The 24,479-nt window shown below is 43.6% G+C and overlaps 1 protein-coding gene across 2 annotated transcripts in view; it reads right to left on the reverse strand.

Moving 5' to 3' along the window:
• The window catches only part of LOC144681015 (TOG array regulator of axonemal microtubules protein 2-like), a 102,835-nt gene that overhangs the window by 20,570 nt on the left and 57,786 nt on the right, over positions 1-24,479 (reverse strand). Inside the window, exons 9-15 of one of the 2 annotated variants that reach the window (XM_078542682.1) lie at positions 23,087-23,247; positions 20,653-20,809; positions 19,294-19,443; positions 16,967-17,108; positions 9,120-9,225; positions 6,936-7,171; positions 123-281 (exon numbers count right to left, since the gene is read on the reverse strand). In XM_078542682.1, coding sequence (XP_078398808.1) covers positions 123-281; positions 6,936-7,171; positions 9,120-9,225; positions 16,967-17,108; positions 19,294-19,443; positions 20,653-20,809; positions 23,087-23,247 — 1,111 coding nt within the window. Of the gene's footprint in view, positions 1-122; positions 282-6,935; positions 7,172-9,119; positions 9,226-16,966; positions 17,109-19,293; positions 19,444-20,652; positions 20,810-23,086; positions 23,251-24,479 lie in introns of both variants that reach the window. The other variant, XM_078542681.1, reaches the window with a different exon arrangement.

Consider the following 24,479-nt stretch of genomic DNA (forward strand, 5'->3'; position numbering starts at 1 on the left):
AAGTCAATTGGAGCAATTATTTGAATCTTGAATCCTTCTTCTACCCCACAGCCACCCCAGACGCTTCCCACTCACACTACAATCCCACCTACTATCCCAGTTGTTCCAACATCTGCTCGCACCTTGTTTCCTGATTCCCATCCTGTGAAAATTTCACCATTGTGTGGACAATCTGGTCTGTATTGTCCTTGGTCCTGGACAGCAATCTCTCAGCCCCAAGGTGTTCGACAACACACAGCAGGTTCTCAGCGGTGCACTTCCGAACAATGGTGTTACGGTGGCTGGATAACAAGAGACAAACAAAATAATCAATGCATTTGGCAACCACCTCTTTAATCCTGAGAACTGAAGGGGCATTTCGACTGAAAGTGGAAAGCACACAAGCTTCCTGACTATTGACACTGAGGCAGCGTGATATGAAGATATTAGGAATTTAAATTAAGAAGGAATAATATTGAAGTCGGACTTGATGTGGTTAATGGTGGACTTGGAGCTGACTTAAAATAAGTACTTTTGATTATTGAGAAATGTTGGTCCAAGCAATTGAAGATGCAGATGTTTGTGGATCCTCCTCCTCCAGTTCCTTGTTTAATTGTCCACCACCATTCATGACTGGATGTGGCAGGACTGCAGAACTTAGATCTGATTTATTTGTCATGAGATCGCTTAGATGTGTCTATATGCTGCTTCCGCTGTTAATCCTGCAGGTGGTCCTGTGTTATAACTTCACCAGGGTGGGCTCTCATTCTTTGGTGTGCCTGGTGCTGCTCCTAACATGGTCTCCTGCACTCCTGGTGGAACCAGGTTTGATCCTCTGGCTTGATGATAATGGTAGAGGGAGGGATATGCCAGGCCATGAGGTTACAGATTGGGGTTGAATACAGTCCTGCAGCTGGTGATGGTCCACAGCACCTCATCATTGCCCAGGTTTGAATTGCTAGATCTGTTCTGAGTCTTTTTCATTTAGCACAGTAATCGTGTACAACACAATGGAGGGCATCCTCTGCAGTGTGAAGATGGGATTTCATCTCGACAAACACTGTGCAGTGGGCACTCCTACCAATGCTGTCATGGACAGATGCATCTGCAACAGGTAGATTGGTGAGAACAAGGTGAAGAAGGTTTTCCCCCCCTTGCTGGTTTTCTCACTACCTGCCACAGGCCCAGTCTGGCAGATAGGGCTTGGCCAGTTCGGTCAGTAGCAGTGCTCCCAAGTCACTCTTGGCAACAGACATTGAAGTACCCCACCCAGAGTACATTCTGTACCCTTGCTGCCTCAGTGCTTCTTCCAAAATGAATGAGTACTGATTCACCAGCACATGAAGGGCAGTAGGTGGTAATCAGCAGGGGGTTTCCTTGCCCATGTCTAACTTGATTCCATGAGACTTCTTGGGGTCGGACTCAATGTTGAGGACTCCCAAAGCAACTCCCTCCCAACTGTAAATCACTGTGCCTCCACTTCTGGTGGGTCTGTCCTGCTGGTGGGACAGGACATGTCCAGGGATGGTGAAGGTGGCGTCTGGGCCACAGTCATACTCGTCATCTGCTACTGCACCTATTGCATAAAGAAAGAAACTAAAAGCCTTGGCTTTTTTTTATGAAGACGTGATGCTGCTTGGTATTGGAGAAGTTGGGGTTTGCATAACTCCCACTTCTGGCCTCTCTGGGCCCTCGAGGCAGTCAAACTGACAGGGCAAGGGCAGGGACTGCTCAGTAGGTACGGTCATCGTTACCTCTCTCCAGTAAGCCTCCTTCCTTCGCAGAAATTTCTTCAGCTACTTCCAAAGGTTTCTTCACTCTGAGGTTCCTTCGATACCGATGTGTTTTTTTACATCAATGCCTCCACGATTGCTGCCATGTTGTGAGACGTGCTCTTCTACCTTGGACTCTGGGTGTGGGACTTGGTTCTTAGGCAGACTGTAGACATACTCTGGTATCTGCTTAACACTTGTTTATTAGTACAACATCAAAACAGGCTACAGATCGGCACGTAGCTCCTAGGTATGATTCTGACTTCTCTGGAGAGAGAGACAGACATGACTGACTGGTGTCAGTAGTACATCATCATCTACATCATACATTAGCATATCCCATCTGTTAACACTTTATGCTACAAGATTGAAGGGATTTCGGAGAGAATTACCAAGAATGGGCCTTACACGGCTGAACATCTGGCTGCCAGTGGTGGGGCAGAAAGGGAAAAGCTGCTGAAGAAACAGATTTTGGGGTGGGGATAGATTTAATAAAAACAACTTGCATTTATGTAGCACTTTTCACTTGTCTCAAAGCACTTTACAGCCAAGGAAGCACTTCTGAAATATAGTCGCTGTTGTGATGTTGGAAATGCGGCAGCAAACTCCCACAAACAGCAATGTAATAATGACCAAATAATCTGTTTTTTGTTGATGTTGATTGAGGGATAAATATTAGCTATGACTGGGAATATCTCCCCAGCTTTTCTTCAAAAGAATACAATGGGACCTTTAACATCCACCCAAGCAGGCAGATTAAACGCCTCACCCAAAGAGCAGCACCTCCACCAGTGCAGTGCTTTCTCAGTACTGCTGCAATGGAGTTTCAGTCTTAACTTTGTGTGCTCAAGCCTTGGAGTGGGACTTGAACCTGGAACCTTGTGATTTGGAGGTGAGAGCGCTATCAACTGCACCACAGCCAGGGTGACCAACCAGCTCTTATTTGAGTCCCATTTCCTAGGCTGCATGGTGCCAGGATGCTGTTTGTCTTCTAATTCGGACCTTCAAATTTCAGTCATGTGCAGTACCTGCTCCCTTCATGTTTGAGTGCTCCAACAGCCCCGCCCCCCAGCAACCCCCACCCCTCCTCCCACCCCACCCACTCTGACAGCAGCTCCCAACGCCCCCTCCCCACTCGTACAGACACCCATGGGCAGGCTGTCCCTTAATTCCTTCATTTTTACCATTAGAGTTGATCACTCTGACCATGGCTGACACACCGTAACATTTTGTATGTAGCATTGGAGGGGGTTACAGAGGGAGGGGAAAGAGAAAACCATGGAAGGGTTTAAACAGAAACTTAAAATATAAAAGTTAGGATTATGAAAAAAAGGCAATTCATTGGATTTCTGGAGAGAAGAGATTGAAATACACTTAATACATCAAAAAGAGATAGGCTTTTTAAACATTCTGGCCTGTTCCTAAATGTTTGTATGTTCTATGAGGCAGACAAAGGTCCTTAACAATTAGCAGGATCCCCAACCCCAGACCTCTATTATAAATAGGGTTACTTGGCAGAATACTAGCGAGAGCAGGAATAAGAGGATAGACCAAATGAACACGTGGCTGGAGAGATGGTGTAGCCGGGAGGGATTCAGATTCTTGAGGCACTGGGACCTGTACAAACTGGATGGGCTGCACCCAGGCAGAGCTGGGACCAGTGTCCTTGCGGGGGCTTTTGCTAGTTCTGTTGGGGAGTATTTAAACTAGTGTGGCAGGGGGATGGGATCCCAGGAGCAGGAGCAGATAGGTCAGATTCAGATCAGAAAAATGGAGGTAGAACATTAGCTAGGGACATTGTGATAGACATGGAGTTACAGGAGAAGCAAAGTTTAAAAAGTGTCCAGCAAGGGAAATTGACGGGGTTAAACTGTTTATACTTCAATGCAAGGAGTATTGCAAACAAGGTAGATGATTTAAGGGCACAGGTAGACACATGGCAGCAGGATGTCATTGTTATAACGGAGACCTGGCTAAAGGAGGGACAAAACTGGCAGCTAAATATCCCTGTCTTCAGACATGATAGAGTAAGAGATAAAAAAGGAGGGGGGTAGCACTAATGGTTAAAGAATCAATTCCAGTTGTGAGAAGGGATGATATACTAAATGGGTCAACAAACGAGGCTTTATGGATTGAGCTTAGAAATAAAAAAGGGGCAGTCACACTGCTGGGAGTATACTACAGACCCCCAAATAGTGAAAGGGAGATAGAAGAACAAATATGTAGGCAAATTTCTGCTTGTAAGAACAAGAGGACAATAATAGTAGGAGACTGCAACTATCCTAATATCAACTGGGGTTCAAACAATATAAGGGGCACCAAGGGAGAAAAATTCATGCAGTGTGTCCAGGAAAATTTTTTCCACCAATTAGTGACAAACCCAACGAGAGGAGATGCAATTCTAGACCTAGTCTTGGGGAACGAAGAAGGGCAAGTGAGTGAAGTGACGAGTGGTGACCATATCAGGGACAGTGATCACAATTCAGTTAGATTTAGCATTACCATGGAAAAGGACAGAGATAAGGCAGTAGTAAAAGTCTTGAACTGGGTGAAGGCAAATTTTGCAGAAATGAGAAGGGACTTGGCTGAGGTGGACTGGACAGCACAGCTGGAAGATAAAACAGTGGAAAGCCAGTGGGAAGCACTAAAAAGCGAGATCCTAATTGTACAAAGTAGACATGTCCCCTACAAAAATAAGAGTGGTACTGCCAAATCTAGACCTCCCTGGTTTTCTAGAGGAATACAGGGGAAGATCAAACAGAAAAAGAAAGCGTACGATAGGTACAAAGAACTAAGCACTGCAGATAGCCTAGACGAATATAGGAAGTGCAGGGACGAAGTAAAAAAGTAAATAAGAAAATCAAAGAGAGGGCATGAAAAAAGATTAGCAAGTAAAGTTAAAGATAACCCAAAGATGTTTTACCAATACATTAATGCTAAAAGGTTAGTTAAGGAAAAAGTGGGACCTATCTGAGATGAAGGTGGAAACTTGTGTGTAGATGCAGAGGCTATGGGAAGGGTTTTGAATGAATATTTTGTCTCCATGTTTACAAAGAAAAGGGAGGATGTAGATATAGTAGTCCAGGAGGAACACTGCGAGATATTGGATGGGATAGTCATAAAGAGAGAGGAAGCACTCGAAGGGTTGAAATCCTTGAAAGTGGATAAGTCACCAGGGCCAGATGGATTGTTTCCGAGGCTGTTGAAGGAAGTCAGGGAGGAGATAGCAGATGCTCTGAGGATGATTTTCCAATCTTCACTAGATACAGGGGAGGTACCGGAGGACTGGAGAAATGCAAACGTAGTTCCATTGTTTAAAAAGGGACCAAAGGAAATGCCAAACAATTATAGGCCAGTTAGTCTTACATCAGTGGTGAGCAAATTAGTAGAATCAATCCTGAGAGATAGGATTAACTGTCATGTGGAAAGGCATGGACTAGTCAGGGATAGTCAGCATGGTTCTGTTAAAGGAAGGTCTTGCCTCACAAATTTGATTGAATTCTTTGAGGAAGCAACAAGAAGGGTTGATGAAGGTAATGTAGTGGATGTTGTGTACATGGATTTTAGCAAGGCATTTGACAAGGTCCCACATGGCAGATTGGTCAGGAAAGTAAAAGCCCATGGGATTCAGGGTAATGAGGCAAACTGGATAAAATGTTGGCTTTGTAACAGGAAACAAAGGGTAATGGTCGATGGATGCCCTTGCGAATGGAAAGTTGTCTCAAGTGGTGTTCCACAGGGCTCGGTGTTGGGACCCTTGCTGTTTGTGTTATATATTAACGATTTGGACATGAACGTGGGGGGCACGATTGGGAAATTTGCAGATGACACAAAGATTGGCCGAGAAGTGGATAGTGTAGAGGATAGCCATTATCTCCAAAACAATATAGATGGGTTGGTGGAGTGGGCGGTAAAGTGGCAGATGGATTTTAACATAGAGAAGTGTGAGGTCATACATTTAGGGAGGTCAAACAGTTATAGGGATTACACAATAAATGGGAATATACTAAGAGGGGTACATGACGTGAGAGATCTTGGCGTATAAGTACGCAGGTCCCTGAAGGCAGCAGTTCAAGTAGACAAAGCTGTAAAGAAGGCATATGGAATGCTCTCCTTCACTGGAAAAGGTATAGAATATAAAAGTAAGGCTATAATGTTGGAATTGTATAAAACACTGTTGAGGCCACAACTGGAGTATTCTGTGCAGTTCTGGTCACCACATTACAAAAAGGACGTAATAGCTCTGGAGAGAGTGCAGAGGACGTTTACAAGAATGTTGCCAGGGTTAGAAAAGTGTAGCTACGAGGAGAGATTGGATAGGTTGGGGTTATTTTCCTTAGAACAAAGAAGGCTGAGAGGCGATTTGATTGAGGTGTACAAAATGATGAGGGGAATAGATAGAGTGGACAGGATAAAATTGTTTCCCTTGATGGAGAATTCTAGAACCAGGGGACATAGATTCAAGATAAGTGGCAGAAGGTGTAGGGAGGACATGAGGAAGAACTTTTTTATGCAGAGGGTAGTGCGTGTCTGGAATTCGCTGCCCAAGTTGGTGGTAGAGGCAGAAACTTTAAACTCTTTTAAAAAGTACCTGGATCTGCACCTAAAATGCTGTAAGCTGCAGGGCTATGGGTTGGGTGCAGGAAGGTGGGATTAGAAAGGGCACCTGGGAGTCCTCGGGCTGGCATGGAGAAGATGGGCCGAATGGCCTCCTTATGTGCTGTAACTTTTCTATGGTTCTGTGGTTCTAAGAGCATGCAGTAGCTAAGTTATCTCTGGAAGGGTGGTCTCTGAGATGCATTGCCTTAGAGGGTCATTTCCAGTCTGGTCAGCTGGTCATAGTGGGGTCCTTAAGATGGGCAGAGAGGAGTCCACAAGTAAGACCTATTTCTATTCCTGATGCAAGCAAAATGCTGCAGATGCTAGAAATCTGAAATTAAAAACAGAAAATGCTGGAAAAACTCAGCAGGCCTGGCAGCACCTGTGGAGAGAGAAACAGAATTAACGTTTCGAGTCCATATGACGAAGCAGAGTGATAGTGAGGCCCACAGGAAGGGGGGAATTCCTTTCACAAAATCGCAATGAAATTAGCACAAAGAATCACTTATTGATGTGAGCATCTGAGACACTCCCGAAACCCCCTATGTTAACGCGTTTCTAAGTGCTGCTTACATATTTGCTTACTTTAAACCGCCTGCGATGAGGGCAGTCAGTGCCCGCGATGGGCTCACATTCTCCGCCATAACGGCCAGCGCCTTGACTGCCTCCTCTCGGATGAACTCGTTGGAGTCGCCCGTCTTGTGAAGCAGGATTCTAGTCACCTCGTCCACTTCCTGGTCCATGTTCCTCTTCAGCTGAGAGAACAGTTCACTGAGAGACAACATTGCAGAGCGGGCAACCTTGGAACGTAGGTTATTAACCTGGGGAAACCAAAACCTTTTATCAGCATTCGACAAAGTTTGGCCTAACTCGTTCATCAGTTTGCCAAGACCGTGCTTCTCGTAGAGTTCTATAGAGCTACTGCAATTAAAATAACAGAGAATTTGCACATCGGTGAAGTTCATCTTACCCTATCGTACCACAAGGCAACATTATGCCAAAATTAGAAGCAGGGTCCAAAAACATGTATTTGGATCTATCCCGATCAGCATAGTCACAGAGCTGATCGCATGGCTCAAGCGGTGAGCTGAGTGGTTGAAAATCGTTGGTATAACTCCAGGGGGAATCCGGCTTGACAAATCACGACCAGAAGTGGCTCCCCCGTACTGTTTTACTTAAGGAAAACTGATGAAATGGGTAGCAATTTCTTCCCCCCCCACCCATCATACTCAATAGGTGTGAGCCTAGAATAGAAAAATGTGCCTTGATCCTGAATCATAGCTATTGGAGTCACACTAGCAATTCCATCATTGATCTTCTACACTGCATATTTCACAGCCCATCCACCACCTTAAACATCCACTCCCTTCATTGCCGGAACACAGTGGCTATTTACAGGGTGCCCTCCAGCATCTTTTCAAGGCTGCTTCAACTGCACTTCCCCAAACCTGCCATCTCCATCACCAAGGGCAGCAGGTACAATGGAACGCCAGCGCCTCCAAGTTTCCCCAAGTCACACACCATCCCAACTGAGACAAAACTCAGCGTTCCTTCACCATCACTGGGACAAAATTTTGGAACTCCCTAATGAACAACATTATGGTGGTTTCTTCACCAGATGGGCTGAAGAGATTCAAGAGAAAGGCTCACCGCCTCTTTTAGAGATGGGCAATAAATGTTGGCCTTGCTCCTCAGGCTAATGCAAATTTCAGGAGCAATTGTCTCCTCTTCCTCATGCAATCCAGTTCCCTGCTGAGTATTGATTTCATCAATTGCAAGATAGATAGATGAGGAAGATTTTGAGACACGTCCCTGCTCATACATCTAGAGAAAGCTTAAAGGCAACAACCACCAATCATCCACCTACCCCCCATGCCCCACACCCTATATCCAACTTTGTATTATTAAATTATTCCGGCTTTCAGCTCCACTCGCCCTTCCAGAAATCCATATTCCACGTGCTGATCTCTTTTTCTAGGAGGAACTTCCTGCTTTTCCCTAGTTGGAAATTTGCATGTTGTCCCATTGTTATGGTTTTGTTTGAAGTAATGTTCCAGATTTGCCTTTCTCTACAACATTAACAACACTCATTTATATAGTGTCTTTATAATGTGAGGAACATCCAAAGGTGCTTCACAGCTAGGTCACTCTATATCACTCTATGCTGTGACCTGACCCCTTGCTTCAAGGATTCAATAAGTCATAAGTTGGCAGATTCTCTCCTCCACGTTCCACTTCATTCCTGCCGTCTGTCTAATGTTTTTTCACAGCCTGTCAGAAATGGCCTTTCTACATAGTGCAGAAGGAGGACATTCAGCCGATCATACCTTTGCCAACCCTTTGAAAGAGCGAACCTATTTGGCCCCTTTGCCTTTTCCCCAAGTTCTGAAACTTTGCCCCCTTCTAGTAAATAGCTACTTCCCTTTTGAAAGTTACCACAGAATGTGCTTCCACCAACCTTTCAGACAGTGCATTCAAGGTCACAGGACTAGCAAATGAGTCCCACTCCCCACCTCTTTCCTCATAATCCTGTAAATCACTTGTCCTTTTGTGGAAAGGAGCTCTCTTAACTGCCCATACCAGCAGTAAGGAAAGGACAGATCCAAAAGTTAATCTGCTTTTTCTTATCACTTTCTCAGGTGTTTACAGACCTGCAACACCTACATTCTTACGTTTTTAAATTTAGAAAAAGACCTTGTTTGACTGGGGTCTTGGAGAGTAGGGACCTGGTTTGTGGGAGTGGAGCTAGTTTCTGGGCACATCACTCACCTCCTTCGTCACTGCCAAGCAGACAGCGTGAAGCCTCGTTAGGAGAAGTTCCTGGTGGAATCGAGCCAAGCGTCGGACACTAGACAACCCTTTCCTCTTCATCTCCCTGGAAGGGAGAAACCAAAAATAAAAACCATGGAGTTTGCCTTGTATCAGACCAAAGGCAATCTTTCAAATCTCACACAGTCCATTAAGTTAAACCTTTCATCACACTAAAGATGTGGACCCAATGTATAAGGGTAAGTTTTGCAAAGCCTGGCCTTGCACGTAGCCAGTGGCTTCTGGGATACTTTCTCTCCGTTGATTTTTGTGGACGGAAAATCAGGGGCACCATACCCAGAATTTTCCAATCAGCACATGGGGCCTTGCTACATTTAGCCTGTATCATATTGTCATCGACAATCCTCAGTGAAAGCTAAAGTCCATAGAGCAGGACACTGCCCGGGATTAGGCAGAAGAGGAGCTAAATCAAATAGTTATGTTAGATAATGCCAAGTTTATGTTTAAGAGCTTGTACATTTTGGGGGGAATGGGGAAACTCATTAGCATTAAGGCGCTGGGAAGGATTGAGTTGGCTGAGGTGACAGTATTGATCTCAACATGGTAAGAGAGCTTCACAAGCCAAATGCTTGTAGCAGAAATTCTGGGATGGAGTTCAATACACCCCAAGGATTTTCCATTCATTCCTTTTAACCTCAGATAACTTGTGGCTTCACAACACATGCTCCCTGGATGCAAAACCTTGTGGCGATAGCACTAATTTAGAAACTCTATCCTGTATCATTATATATATATGTGCAGTCTCCCAACTTGCAAATGTGCTGCCCAGGACTTTTTAGTGCTTAAATTTTAATCACTGTGGAAACGCAGGCAATGTGCTTGCAAATTCAGGAGCTGCAATTCCCACAGAGTCAAATCATAGAAACACACCTAACATCCGTCCAATACAACTCCACATTTTACAAACCATAGTCTATTCCTCTTAACAAAGTCACCCAATTCAATTTATCTGACAGTGCATATCTTTTTTAAATTCCCACCCTGCTGGGTTATCTATGCTGCTTAATTCAAATCGTTGAACATCTCTACTCATCAGTAGAGTGCATTACAATCTCTCAAAAGTCCATGCTTTCCATTAAAAACAATTGTTTGCTAGATTCTGGAGGGGCAGGTTAAGTGAAAACACGAAAGCTCAATGGGCTGGAGACATCTACAGTCAGTGTCTGGTGGCCATTGCAGAAATGCTGGGATCAAGATAGAGCAGTCAGCTGATTTCTAGAAACAATCTTCTCCTATTAGTCTTGTGCTGTCTTCTACTGTGGGTGGGTTTTTAAAAAAGGCATTTGGGAGAGTATTTATATCGATATTTAGATTCTGATCAGGCTGGCCAGTTTTCACAACTAATCTCAATATTCAGTAACCAGATTGACAATAACACTTTAGCTTTATTGAACCTTCTGATGAAAACAGGTTAACACATCTGCTAAAATAATGAGCAGAGCCACCTTATATGAAGGCATCATGTGTTTGATGACATTATCTGCAGTGACTTGACCTACTCAGGTGATTAAAGATTAAGTCTCTGAGGTGGTTTCCTTATTCGGTTAGAGTGGCGCAGCTCTACAACTTGAGGTTCTACCACTGGATCGACATGATCAGGAACTGCAGCACCAGATACACCATTAGAAAGTGGCAGTGTCAGGGTTTGGCAACTCTACAGAGGCATCAGTCATGTCTGTTCTAGGTTGATCTGTCACCCCAGGGATTAATGGTTTGACATTAATCACAGGCGGAATAACTGGTTGTTGGAACGTCTCTCTATTCCTAAGATGGTCCACATGTTTTCGAAAATTTGGTCTTCTACTTCCACCTGGAAGGACAAGGGACCAGTTTCTGAGACAATTGTACCAGAAACCCAACAAGGTTCACTTCCAAAATTCCGCATGAAAACTGTGTCTCCCACAGTAAATCTTCAAGCTTTGCTATGAATATCATGATTCAATTTTTGATTATCCTGATTCTTCTCTACGTTCCCTCTAAGTTTGGAAACACTAGACTTAACCTTGTACGTATGCGGTGTTTCATCAATAATTCAGATGGCATTGAGCCCGTAGCTGTATGAGGCATCATACAATAACTGGGAAGAAAGCAAGAAAGTCAAGTTTCTAGAGTACCTCCTGATAACCTCTTCATTCCAGACTTGAAAGTTTGCACAACTCTCTCAGCTAAACCATTTGATGAGAGATATGGTACTGTTTTAATATGTCTGATTCCATTTAAACTCATGAATCTCTGAAATACTGTACTGGTAAACACTGCACCATTATCAGAAACAGTGACTTCCAGTAGGCCATGTATACCAAAACATTGGCACAGCTTTTTGATAGTTGCGCTCGATGTTGGTGACCTGACTTCATATACATCCATCCACTTAGAATGTGCATCAATGATCAAAAAAAATGATACCTAAGAATGGTCCTACATGATCAATATGTAGTCTAACCCAGGGTCGACCAGGTCACTAGCACAGATGCAGTGGAGTTGAAACAGGCAACTTCTGTTGGTCGCTGACACTGTAGACAGTGCTTGACCCTGCTTTCAATGTCACTGTCAATGCTTGGCCACCAGACATAGCTTCGCACAAGTATTTTCATCTTCAATATGCCTGGATGCGCTCTGTGAAGCTCTGTCAAGAGTGGTTCTCTTCCTTGTGAAGGGATGACAACTCTTGATCCCCACAACAAAATTCCATCTTGACAACTTAACTCTGCTTTTCGGGCATGGAATGGTCTCAAATCTTCAGACACGGTGAATTTGACAAAACAATGTCTCTGACTTCCGACAAAATTGGATCTCTGTTCGTCCAATTCCTAATTTGCTTTGCACACACAGGCGAAGAATCCGAGGAATTCAGCACAAGCACAACTTCTTGTGGCACTGGAGCATGTACAATGCTATCTGGTAATGGGAGACGACTGAATGCGCCTGCATTTGCAATGTGCAAGCCAGATTAGTACATTAAGGTATACTCATACGCAGATAATATTGAAGCCCATCATTATATTCTTGCTAATGCTATTGGTGGAATGGCTTTATCCTCACTGAATAAACCCATTAATGGTTTACGATCCGACACAATAGTGAAATGTCGTCCATGCAGGTACCGGTGGAATTTCTTAACTCTGAATATCACCGATAAACCTTCCTTTTCTAATTGGGAGTAACCCTTCTCTGCTGTGGAGAGGATTCTCGAGACATAGCCAATTGGCCTCTCTGATCCATCTTCCATTCTTTGTGATAACACAGCTCCCACGCCATAAGGAGAAGCATCACAAGTTAATACCAATTCTTTCGATGGGTCGTGGCATACCAATAAACATGATGAATGTAATAGCTTCTTAACTTTCACAAAGGCTTCTTCCTGTGTGAATTCCATGACCAACGGTGATTCTTTTTTAATAACAAGTGCAATGGTGCCAACACTGTTGACAAGTTTGGCAAGAAGTGGCTATAGTAGTTGATCATGCCCAGAAAAGACTTGAGTTCGGTTACACTGGACGGGGATGTCACATCTTTGATTGCCCTAACTTTCTCTTCTACCAGGTGTAAACACATGGAATCCACCCTATGACCCAGGTAAGTAACTTTTGGTGCTTGCAATGTACGCTTCTCTTTCTTTAATTGTATGCTGGCTTCCAAGAATCTTCTTAGCACCTCTTTCAGGTTGGCCAAGCATTCGGTTTCAGTTGACCTGTGATCAGAACGTCATCTACGTAAACTACCACTCGGGGAAATCCTTGCAAAAGACTCTCCATTGTCCTTTGGAAGATTGCACACGCAGACGACACTCTAAAGGGTAGGAATGTGTACTGAGGTATAGGAACTTGCGTGTGTTGATTTTTACATACCCGCTAGACGTGCTATCCAGCTCTAACTATTGGTAAGCATGGCTCATGTCCAGTTTAGTAGAGGATTTGCCTTCAGCTAGCTTTGCATATAAGTCATCTATCCTCGGGATAGGATATTTATCTAGTCTGGCTGCCTTGTTTACTGTCAGTTTATAGCCCCCACAAATGCATATAGTTTAGCCAGGTTTCACCACTGGGACTATGGGCGCTGCCCATTCTGAGAATTGGACTGGTTGGATAATGTCTAGCTTTTCTAACCGGCTGTTATGAAGAGATGTTAATGTCTATAATGTTATTGGGAATTATTTTTTTAAAATAGAGCTCTAGTGGGGTCTGTCTGTGTCTTAATTGGATTAAAGACAGCTGGTCTGGGTGCTTTAATATATAGTAGTTTTGAGATGTTAATTAGGTAAATGTAAGGAGGGTAGAAGGTGAAGTGTAAATTTGCATTTGTTAAAAGAAAGCATTCAAGACTGCGGGTGAAATCTTACACCTAGCTAAAAGACACCAAGCAATGTGTTTATTTCTTTTTCAGCTTACTAATAAAATTAGTAGGATGAAAGGATATTATTGTTAGAAGAGTTAAAGTTGAAAGCCTATTGATACAATAGAAAATTTACATCCAAAGAGAAAGATATGTATAAAGGAGAAAGGAGATGTGTGTAAGTTAGAGGCATCTTAAGATCCAACAAGTGTGAGAAGTCTCCAGCCTGTAAGCCTCAAGCTGCTGTCTGCATGGACCCAGAGCTGAAAGAAACTCATTTGAATGCAACTATCCAGGTTGTGCTTTGCCAGGTGTCTGTTTAAATCTATGAGATTTACTGTTGCCTTAACAGGGGTGTAACTGAGAGTGGGGTTAATTAGGGGAATTTTGCAGTTATTATAGTAGTAATTTTCTGGACATATGAATGTGTTTACAATCTTTCTTGCATTAATAAATGTTTAATTTAGTTTTATAAAAAAAACCTCTCGAGACTCAGTGGTCTTATTACTACTGAATTGAAAGCCTGCATCTCGAAAAATACAAATTGCAAAAATGGGTTATGACAGTTATTTCAAGTTTCCCTCTGGGACTTGAACAATTTAGCCTTTACCATCACCTGTGTCATAACACTAGCACAGTTCTGCATCCCCCCTCTCCTTTAAGGCATAAGGCACAGGTCTGGTCTTAAAGAAACGGGGTGTTGCCTGAGAACCCACATATATTTTTACTTGCAAGCCTTTTAACTTCCCTAATTCATCAAGAAATACACTGTTGTATTTCCTTAACAGCTCAGGGACACCTGTTCTTAAGTGAAATATTTCAGACCAGTTGAGCTTGATTTTTTTGTAACCAGTCTCGGCCCAGAAGACTAGGTCCTTCACTTGTCACTATGATCATTGGGAGCTGGGCTGTCCGTTGTCCTTTACCTGTATGGATTCTCTAGTGTATGCCTTCAACTGAGCCGTTGTTAGCTCCAGATTCATTGGCTGAGTACCTTCATTTATGTATTTAAATGTGTGCTCTCTCAGCATTGTGGTTGAAGCTCCCATATCTACCTCCATTATTAGTGGCTTCCCAATAACTTGGATTGTGACAGTAAGAGATTCGGTTTTTACTGCTGTGATGTTGTACAGGGAATAGATGTCAGTATCGGTAGCTTCAGGTTCTGTTCTATTATTCATTTCAGTCATGTTGGTTTGCTCCTTAATGGGCTGTTTCGATTTCACCCTGCGTTGCTTTATTACGTGACCTTTCTTATGGCAGTAATGGCATTCTGCCTCCTTGAATCTGCAGGTGTCTGGTACGTGGTCACCCTCACATCTATAACAGATTAACCTCAGAGTCGCTGCTGAAATGTTTCTGCTAGACCTTTTCATTTTTGTAACAGTGGACATTGCCTTTTGCTTCGATGTTGTGTCTCTGGTTTTCACGCCAAGCCCAGCGTTAGGTTCCCATCCACATGAAGAACAGCGCCATGTTGTACATGTTGTAAAGCCTGTGAGTCTCTCGCAGCACTTTCCATGACCAGGGCTATTTTCATGGCACGCTTCAAATCGATATTGACTTCTGCAAGTAAACAGCACTGAATGGTGTCGGCGTGAACTCCTCCAACTAATCGGTCCTGCAGCATATCATTGAGTGTGTCTCCGAAGTCACAGTGTTCAGTGAACTACTCAACTTCACTATATAGGTTGCGATGGACTCTCCCGGGGGCCTCACTCTGGAATTAAACATAAACCCCTACACTATTATGGATGGTTTTGACTGGTAATGTGTTTTCACGAGGTCCACTAATTCATTAAAGGAGTTAGAATTGGGTGCGTTTGGGGCCATCAGGCTGCAGATAAGATTGTACCTCTTGCTACCACATACACTCAAAAGGATTGCTTTCTGCTCCTCCCCTGTGGTAAATTTGTTCGCTACGAAATAGAAACCAAGGAGCTCTATATACTGGCTCCCGTATACCATAGTCGCATCGTAAAGATCGATTCTGGTAAAGAGAGGCATGACTGGTGAAGAGTCTTTTCCTTTTTGTTTAGATTTGAGGTACTCACATTCGCAAGGTCGGAGATATTTTACCCTCGTCGCCAAATGTAATGACTTGACGGACTGGACAGGTTTCAACCAGGGGCAGATAACTTCATTACAGAGAGTTTTTCAGATGCTACATGCTTGAACCAGGTCCTCAACAAGAAGCTCTGCGCCCCCCCCACCCCCCCCAAACACCCGGATGACTCGCGCTTAGGGCTCATTGGTCACAGCTACCAAGAACAATCCCATGACCCCTGATAGGCAGTAGGAGGCGCTATACCTTCAATTTCTACAATCGCACAGTTTAATTTCAAGGTCATAGGATCTACTCTTGGTCTCATTCACCACGTGTATAGAGGTAGTGGCCAACTACTTGAAAATGGGACACCACCATGGCCAAAACTGGCATCAGAAATAAGGCCGTTATTGTTCTATCCGCACTTGTTGCCCTCATATGGTAAAATGCAATTGCTCAGAGCTTAAGACAGGGGTGCAAATCTGTAAATGATCCAAAGAGATTGCAGACAAGGATACTGAGATCTACTGCTAGAATTAAGTGAATGAAGTATAAAACACTGACTGGATGGCTATACAATCAGAGTTACAGAAGAGCTACACATGGTTTTGTTCTCTTTCTTCTTTCCACCTCTATATACCTCAGCCAGGCTGGATGTGGAGCATAAACATTAGCTTAGACCAGCTGGCTGACTGTCCTGTTTCTGTGCTGTCAGCTTTGTGGAATCAGGGTTTCTTCTATTGGCAGAATTTCTCCACAGTTTTGGTGGAGTAATGTGCCTCAGTGGCCCAACCAATTTACCAGGGTCAGGATAACAATGGATAAGATTATCGGTGGTGGGGGGGGTGCTCCTGTTGGATTTAAGCCTCCAGTGGGCAGCCCCCATCTAGACAGAAAGCGAATCAATGGTTGCACCAGGCCTTAGAGGCCTTCCGAAACACAGTAAGGCTGTCACTATCCCCAACATTCGCTCCTCTATCTTGTTCAAAATGGCGACAACCCACCCCCCTCCGACCCTCCAGCTACTGGTCGCCCTGTGATCGAAACACAGGCTAAGGCAGGCCTGTGATTTTAAATGGTAACCCATGCTGCCATAGCAAACCTGTGCTCAACACTGCAACAGAAAACAAATGATGGGGAATAGACCTTGAGATGCATCTCCTTCGTTTGCATCTTATGCAAATGTACCTGCCCCATATTAGGGTGGATATATTATCGACATCCTCCTTCATTTCCAACTGAAAGCTCTGTAAATGCCAGGGAGCTGGCAGACTGGCTCCCTAACCCACATTCTTCCCCGTTCACTCTGGGTATAGTGAGGGGAAAATCCTGCCTAGGCTCTTTGGTTCAATTTTTTTTCGCCTGCCATGAAATAAAGAATACTTTTAAATCCAGGAGTGCTTCTGACCAGTCGTTGTTAGCCAGGAGTTTTAGTGCCTCGGTCAATCCTTGCTCCTGACGGGAGAATGACTTCATCTCCAGGAATTCCTGCTCATCCATTTCCTCATCTCCTTCCAGGGAATCCAGGGGGAAGCCAGGCAGCGAGTGAGCTGAGGAACAAACAGGCATGTTAGAGTCACACCAGCCAGCCTCAAAAGAAATATAACCCTATACATAGGTAGATAGGATAACTAAACTGACTAAGGTCAATCTAATTGGCCTTCTACAGTCCTGGTAGTCACATGAGACAGGGGTTGCTGACTAATCATAGAATCAATCTCTATCAGTTAGTCCGCAACAGACCCAGACATGACTTCAGGAAAAGTTCAATGGTGGAGAATTTTGGAAAGCATAGGTCCAAAGTCAGCTATTCCTCTCAAGCACACCAAACCTACCACATAGAATCATAGAATGGTTTTAGCATGGAGGCTACCATTTGCCCATTGTGTCAGTACTGGCTCTCTACAAGAGCAACCTAGCTAGTCCCATTCGCTGCCCTTTCCCTCTGCGAATCTTATCTTCAGATGCATATTTCTTTCCTACACCACATTCTCAGGCTGCACATTCCAGATCCTAACCACTCACTGCATAAAAAGCTGTTGTCATATTGCCTCTAGTTCTTTTGCCAATCATCTTAAATCGATGTCCTCTGGTTCTTGCTCCTTCTGCTAATGAGAACAGTTTCTCTCTATCTAACTCTATCCTAAACCCCCATGGTTTTGATGCCTCCATCAAATCTCTGCTCCACCTTCTCTTCTCCAAGGGGGACAAAACCAGCTTCTCCAAAATATTCACATAACTGAAATCTCTCATTCGCAGAAACATTCTCATGGAATTTTTTCTGCACCCTCTCTAACACCTTTGCATCATTTCTAAAGTGTAGGCCCAGGACTAGACACAATACTCCAGTTGAGGCCGAACAAGCGCTTTTTAAGGGTTCGTTATAACTTCCTTGTACCTCCATTTATAAAGTCCAGGGTCCTTTAGGCCTTTTTAATGGCTTTGTCAGCCTGCTCTGCCACCTTCAACAATTTGTGCACATATAACCCCAGGTCTCTTCCTGAACCCATTCTACACTTAATGATTGTACCCTTTACTTTATGTTACCTCTCCTCAATCATCCAACCAATATGTCTCACCCACTTCTCTGCATTGACTTCTAACTGCCACATGTCTGCCCATTCCACCAACCTGTCTATGTCCTCTTGAAGTTTATCACTATCATCCCCACTTCACAATACTCCCAAGTTTTGTGTCATCTGCAAATTTTGAAATCATGGCCATACACCCAAGTCTAGGTCATTAATATATTATCAAGAAAAGCAGTTGTTCCAGGACTGATCCATGGGAAACAGAGTACCTCCACCAGGTTGAAAAACAATCATTTACCACTGCTTTCTGGTTTGCTGTCTCAAATAACAAATGCACTCCATCCAAAATTATTACTTTCTGAAATAAATCTTTCCAATTTGAATGAATTAATATTAACTGTGTTCGCCATCTCTCTGGAGAGTCTGTTCCACAGATTGACCATTCACTCACTGAAATGTTTTCCACCAATTGGTTTTGAACATGCATCCCTTCAAATGCAGGTTCTATCTTCTGGTTCTACTGTTCAGGATCAAGCGAGGCATCTTGTCATGGTTCATATTATCTAAACCCTCAGAACTAACTGCATTTCATCCATGAACCTTCTCTTTTCCAGTGAGAGCATGCCCAATTTGTGCCCTGTGATGAATGTGAGTATAAAGACCAAGGTGAGGGACATTAGTTTGCAGGAAGGGGACATTTTCCAGTCTGTATGGGTCCTACAATGCATGAGTGATCTTCCCCACCCTCCAAGAAGAGCAAGGACAGTCGGCGCATTGGAAACACCACCACGCACACGTTCTTGTCCAAGTCACACATCATCTCAGCTTGGAATGTATCGCCGTTCCTTCACTGTCGCTGGATCAAAATCATGGAACTCCCTCCCTAACAGCACTCTGGGTGTACCTACACCACATGGACTGTAGCGGTTCAAGAAGGCAGCTCACCACCATCATCTCAAGGGCAATTAGGGATGGGCAAACAAATGTTGGCCTTGCCAGTGATGCTCGCATCAAATGACAGAAATAATTGCTCACATCAAAAAAGAAATAGTTGAGCAGCATGTAGCACAATATATCACTTCCTCACGTTTAACCACTCTCACTCAGGTCCCTTACACCTCCCCGCAACCCTCACCCATAGATGCACTGTGAACAAATCCAGCTGTGGTCAGACACTGCTGGTCATATTAGGCCATTTTCTTACCTGAGAAATGTCGAGACATGTGGGTCTGAGTAATATTTGGGATATTTGGCAGCGAAGGACGATTGATTCGTTTGCGCAGTGAGTTGCCATTATTGAGGCCAGAGCTGAGGCTGACCTTGCTGAATTCCTTGCTGTTCAGCAACTCTGGAACTATGCAGAAAGACACAGGAGGGTGGCACGTTCAAGCAATTGCAATGCTTTGTTATATTAACCCCAACTACAACAACTTGTGTTTATGTAACACCTTGAACACAGTATAACCCAAAATAAAAGGTGCTTCACAGGGATATGAATCAGACAAAATTGACACCAAGCCACATAAAGTGATTTTAGGACAGGTCACCAGAAGTTTGTTCTAAGGGTCGTCTCTAAGGAGATGAGAGTGGTGGAGAGATTTAGGGAGAGAATTCCAGAGCTCAGGGCTTGCTGAAGGCACGGCCACCAATGGTGAAGTGAAAGAAGTGGGGAATGCACAAGAGGCAAGAGCTGCAACAATGCTCACTTAAGTTACAGGGACACTGTGTCCCTCTGACCAACATCCTCCAGTTCACAAGAGACAACCTCTCTCCGAATTAACAAGACACTTTACCTCAGCCTGATTATGTTTGTTGATGTGAAGAAATTACTGAGCTATTTTCATCACTCTTCATGGCAGCTTTATCTAAAGAAAACACTCAATAAGCTGGAAAAGATAAAAGCTGCCCTTTTTCCATATTTTCTATCAATTCAAAAGGCAAGTCTCCTTAGCTCTTTCTATTTTGGGCTGGTCAAATTGTAACAAAAGATTCTCGCCTTGAGCCATCGCTACCAATTTTCTTCTGTCAAATGGTTAAAATACAAGCTGCAATATAAAAACTAGCACATTCCTCTCTCAGGTGTGATAGTGTAGTGGTTATGGTGCTGAGCTTAAAACCTAGAGGTCGTAAGTTCAAAAGCCATTATGGTAAACTTAAAATTGAATTCAGTAAACCTGGTAATTTGCAGACTAGCATATTACCGTGTCAATAGCTGGGGGTGGTATTCTTTCTTCCTTTTCCATACCTATAGTAACTTTTTTTTAAAAATATATTATATATTGGTTTTTGTTTCTACTGGTGGTGCACATCTGCACATTACCTCGATATCGGTGCACATAACAAAATTCAATCCACACATGGGTGGAAATGATGAGAGAGAACCTTGTGCAGCAGAGGATAAACTGAGTTTAGATTTCAGTTTAGACTTACGACACAGTTCAGATTCCCAACCCACAATCTTTCCCTCCTCCAAGCCATCTCAGAATGCCACCTCCCCCCCACCCACTTTGAACCTCCTCGCCCCCACCACACTCAACCTCCCCAATGACTTCTGCCTGGTTACCAGAGAGAGAGCCACTGTGAGGCTCGACCTCCTGCAGTCGGTCCTTCAGCTGCTGTGCCAGCTCTTTTTCTTTTTGTTGCTGCCGTAGTTCCATCTCTTCTCTCCGTTTCTGACGCATCTTCTCCTGCGCTGACTTTGAGATTGTCATGTGACACAACTGTGGAAAATTAGTGAGGGAGAATAAAAGATTTAGCTCTGAATGACTTGGACCTGGAATTTCAATTCCTGCATATAAGCAGGGGTTCCAATGCAGTTCAAGGCAAAGTTAGGAAATGAGAGCTCGTTACATCAGCGCCATAGATAGAATGATCAATGGAGTGACTGGCACTGACAGTTTAATTACTTATTCAAGTGCACCTTAATAGCCAGGGAAAATGCAACACATTTAGAACAGGTCTCAGGAAGAATGTTTCATTCAGAGTGAAACTGTTATGGAATAATCTGGCAGCAAAGATAAAAACCATTAAGGACATTCAAAATCCAATTTGCCTTAGAATACTGGAGACATCAGTCTCCATGTGCTAAGTGGATTTTTGATTTAATTTTATATGTTTCATTCTTTCATGGGATCTGGGCTTCGCTGCCTGGGCCAGCATTTATTGCCTATCCCTCGTTGTCCTTGAGGTGGTGGTGGTGAGCTGCCTTCTTAAACCGTTGCAGTCCATGTGGTGTAGGTGCACCCACAGTGCTGTCAGGAAGGCAGTTCCAGGATTTTGACCCAGCAACAGTGAAGGAATGGTGATATATTTTGAGTCAGGAGGGTGTGTGGCTTGGAGGGGAACTTCTAGGTGGTGGTGTTCCTATGTGTCTGCTATCAGTCACTGTATAAAATTGCACTGAGTATGTGGCATAGACATAACTGTTAATTTGGTCTAACTAGCCTGTGCTAGGGCTTATGCTCCACATGAGACATTTCTCATCCCAACTATCTCATCTCAGGCCTCCAGCATGTCTTTCTATTCCCTTCTTTCTCATGTACTTGTCTATTTTACCTATGAAAATTTCCTAGCTGTTTGCCTTCCTGTGGTAGTGAGTTCTACATTCTAACCTCTCGCTGAGTAAAGACCATTCTCCTTGGCTCCCTATTGGATTTATCAGTAACTATTTTGTATTCTTGGTCCCTGGTTTTGGAATCTCCCGCAAGTGGAAACATTCACTCCACGTTTACCCTGTCCTGTCCATTCATAATTTTCAAGAACTCTACCAGACTTTCTCTAAGTCTCTTTTCTAAAGTCAAATGCTCCACCATGCTCAATCTTTCCCAATAGCTGCAATCTCTCAGTTCTGATATTATCCTTGTAAATTTTTTTTTATACTTTCGCCAGAACATACTTCTATGTTCTTTTTATAGTATGGGGACAAGAACTGTGCCAGTTCTCGGTTGCAGCCTGACTAGGGTACTATGCAATTTAACATACTTTTTACTGTTTATATGCCCATAGAAGACATTTGGATTCCCTTTTGTTAGCTGCCAGGCCCTTCTCATACTCTCTCTTTGGTTCTCTTATTTTTTTTCACTTCTGCTCAGAACTTACAGCCTATATTATCAACCTGACATCTATTATACACCCTCTTTTTCTGCTTCATCCTATTTCCTATTTTCTTCATCATCCAAGGAGCTCTGTTTTTATTTTGCTCTACTTTTCCCCCTTGTAGGAGGGCACCTCAACTGTACCTGAACCATCTCCGAGTTAAAGGCAGCCTATTGTCCCATTACAGTTCTGCCTGCCAATCTTTAATTCCAATTTACTTGGGGCAGATCCATTCTCATCCTCCCGCAATTAAGATCTTTGACTCTAGACTACTCCTTGTCCATTTCCATAACCAAGCTAACCCTTCTGATCTTTCATTGAAGCTGGATTTTTATTTATTCATCCATAGGATGTGGGCGTCACTGGCTGGACCTGCATTTATTCCCCATCCCTAGTTGCCCTTGAGAAGGTGGTGGTGAGCTGCCTTCTTGAACTGCTGCAGCCCATGTGCTGTAGGTACACCCACTGTGCTAGTGCTGGATCACTGCTTTTGAGTTCTATACCCCTAAAAATAAATTCCAGTGTTTTATTACCATTTTTAATCACTTTGCTGACCTGCGATGCTGCTTTTAATGATTTGTTCGCCTGTATCCAAAGATCCCCTTCCTCTCCTGCCCCTTTCAGTTTCTTATTTTCCAAAGGAATGGCTAATGTTCCTGCTTATCTGATCTGGAATGCACTGCCTGAAAGGGTGGAGGAAGCACATTAATTGTAACTTTCAAAAGTGAATTGGATAAATATTTGAAAAGGGCAAGTTTGCAGGGCAATTGAGAAAGAGCGGAGGAGTGGAACTAATTGGATCTTGTCTTTCAAAGACCTGACATAGGCACGATGCGCTGAATGGTCTCCTTCCGTCCTATAATAGTCTAGTTTGAAGTAACAATGCCACCATCAATACTCACCCTCTCTTCATTCTCTGTTTCCTCATCCTCCACCGGCTCCTGTCTGCTCACGTCTGGAACCATGTCTGCACTCAGTCTGAATGAGATAACCATGGTTGGACTCAGCGGTGACTCTTCAGCTTTGACCTTCTCAGATGGTGTCTTCTGGACTGCACAGTGCTCTGCTGGAGTGACGGCAGATGGAATGACAGAGAAGTGTGAGGTGATGTATTTTGACAGAAGGGATGGGAAGAGGCAATGTAGACTTAATGGTACAATTCTAAGGAGTGTGCAAGGACAGAGGGATCTGGGGAAGCATGTGCATCAATCTTTTATGGCAGGACATATAGAGGGAATGGTTAGAAAAGCATATGGGAACCCGGGCTTCATAAATAGAGACACTGAGTACAAAAACAGGGGAGTTAAGCTGAACCTTTGTAAAGCTCTCGTTAGGCCCCAAGTAGAGTTTTGCATACAGTTCATGTCACTTTTGGAAAGATGTGAAGGCCCTTGAGCGGCGTAGAGGATATTTATCAGAATGAATTACATAACAAGATCATTAGAAATAGGAGCAGGGCCATCAAGCCTGCTCCGCCATTCAATAAGATCATGGCTTGTGGCCTTAACTCCACTTTCGTGCCTGCCCCCTCATAACCCTTGACTCCCCTGTCAGTCAAAAATCTGTTCAGCTCTACCTTCATTGTATTCAATGACCCAGCCTCCATTGCTCTCAGGGGAAGAGAATTCCAAAGACGAATGAAGCTCAGAGAAGAAATTGCTCCTCATCTCCACCTTAAATAGGAGATCCCAGATTTTTAAACCATGTTCCCTAGTTCTATATTCCCCACACAAGGAAACATCCTCTCAGCATCTGCCCTGTCAAGCACCCTCAAAATCTTATTTGTTTCAATAAGATAATAGTTCCAGGGATGGGAGTTTTTAATTACAAGGTTAGGTTGGAAAGGCTGAGGTTGTTCTCCTCAGAACAAAGGGGGTTGAGGGGAGATTTGATGGAGGTGATAGAGATGATGACAGGATTAGATAAGGTAGACAGGAGAAAACTGTTCCCATTAGCTGTTAGTGGAAGGTGTAAAGGACACAGAATTAAGATTTTGGGCAAGACGTCATGCTGATGAAAAGCTTTTTTTAATGCAGCGAGTGGTAATGACCTGGAACGTGCTGGCCCGGAAGGAGGTGAAATTGAAAATAATCAACAATTTCAAAAGGAAATTAAAAGGGCACTTGAAGGAAATAAACTTGTGGATCAATTCAGGGAGTGGAACTGATTGGATTGCGCTGCGGGGAGTTAACATGGACTCTGTCATATCACTATATTATTCATGAAGAGTTAGAAACTAATTGTTATGTGAATAAATATCCTGGAGTGCCAAATCCACTGTCACACTGCAGTCAT

The sequence above is a fragment of the Cetorhinus maximus genome, chromosome 5 (assembly GCF_964194155.1).
Source record: "Cetorhinus maximus chromosome 5, sCetMax3.hap1.1, whole genome shotgun sequence".
In the NCBI taxonomy this organism is placed as follows: Eukaryota; Metazoa; Chordata; class Chondrichthyes; order Lamniformes; family Cetorhinidae; genus Cetorhinus; species Cetorhinus maximus.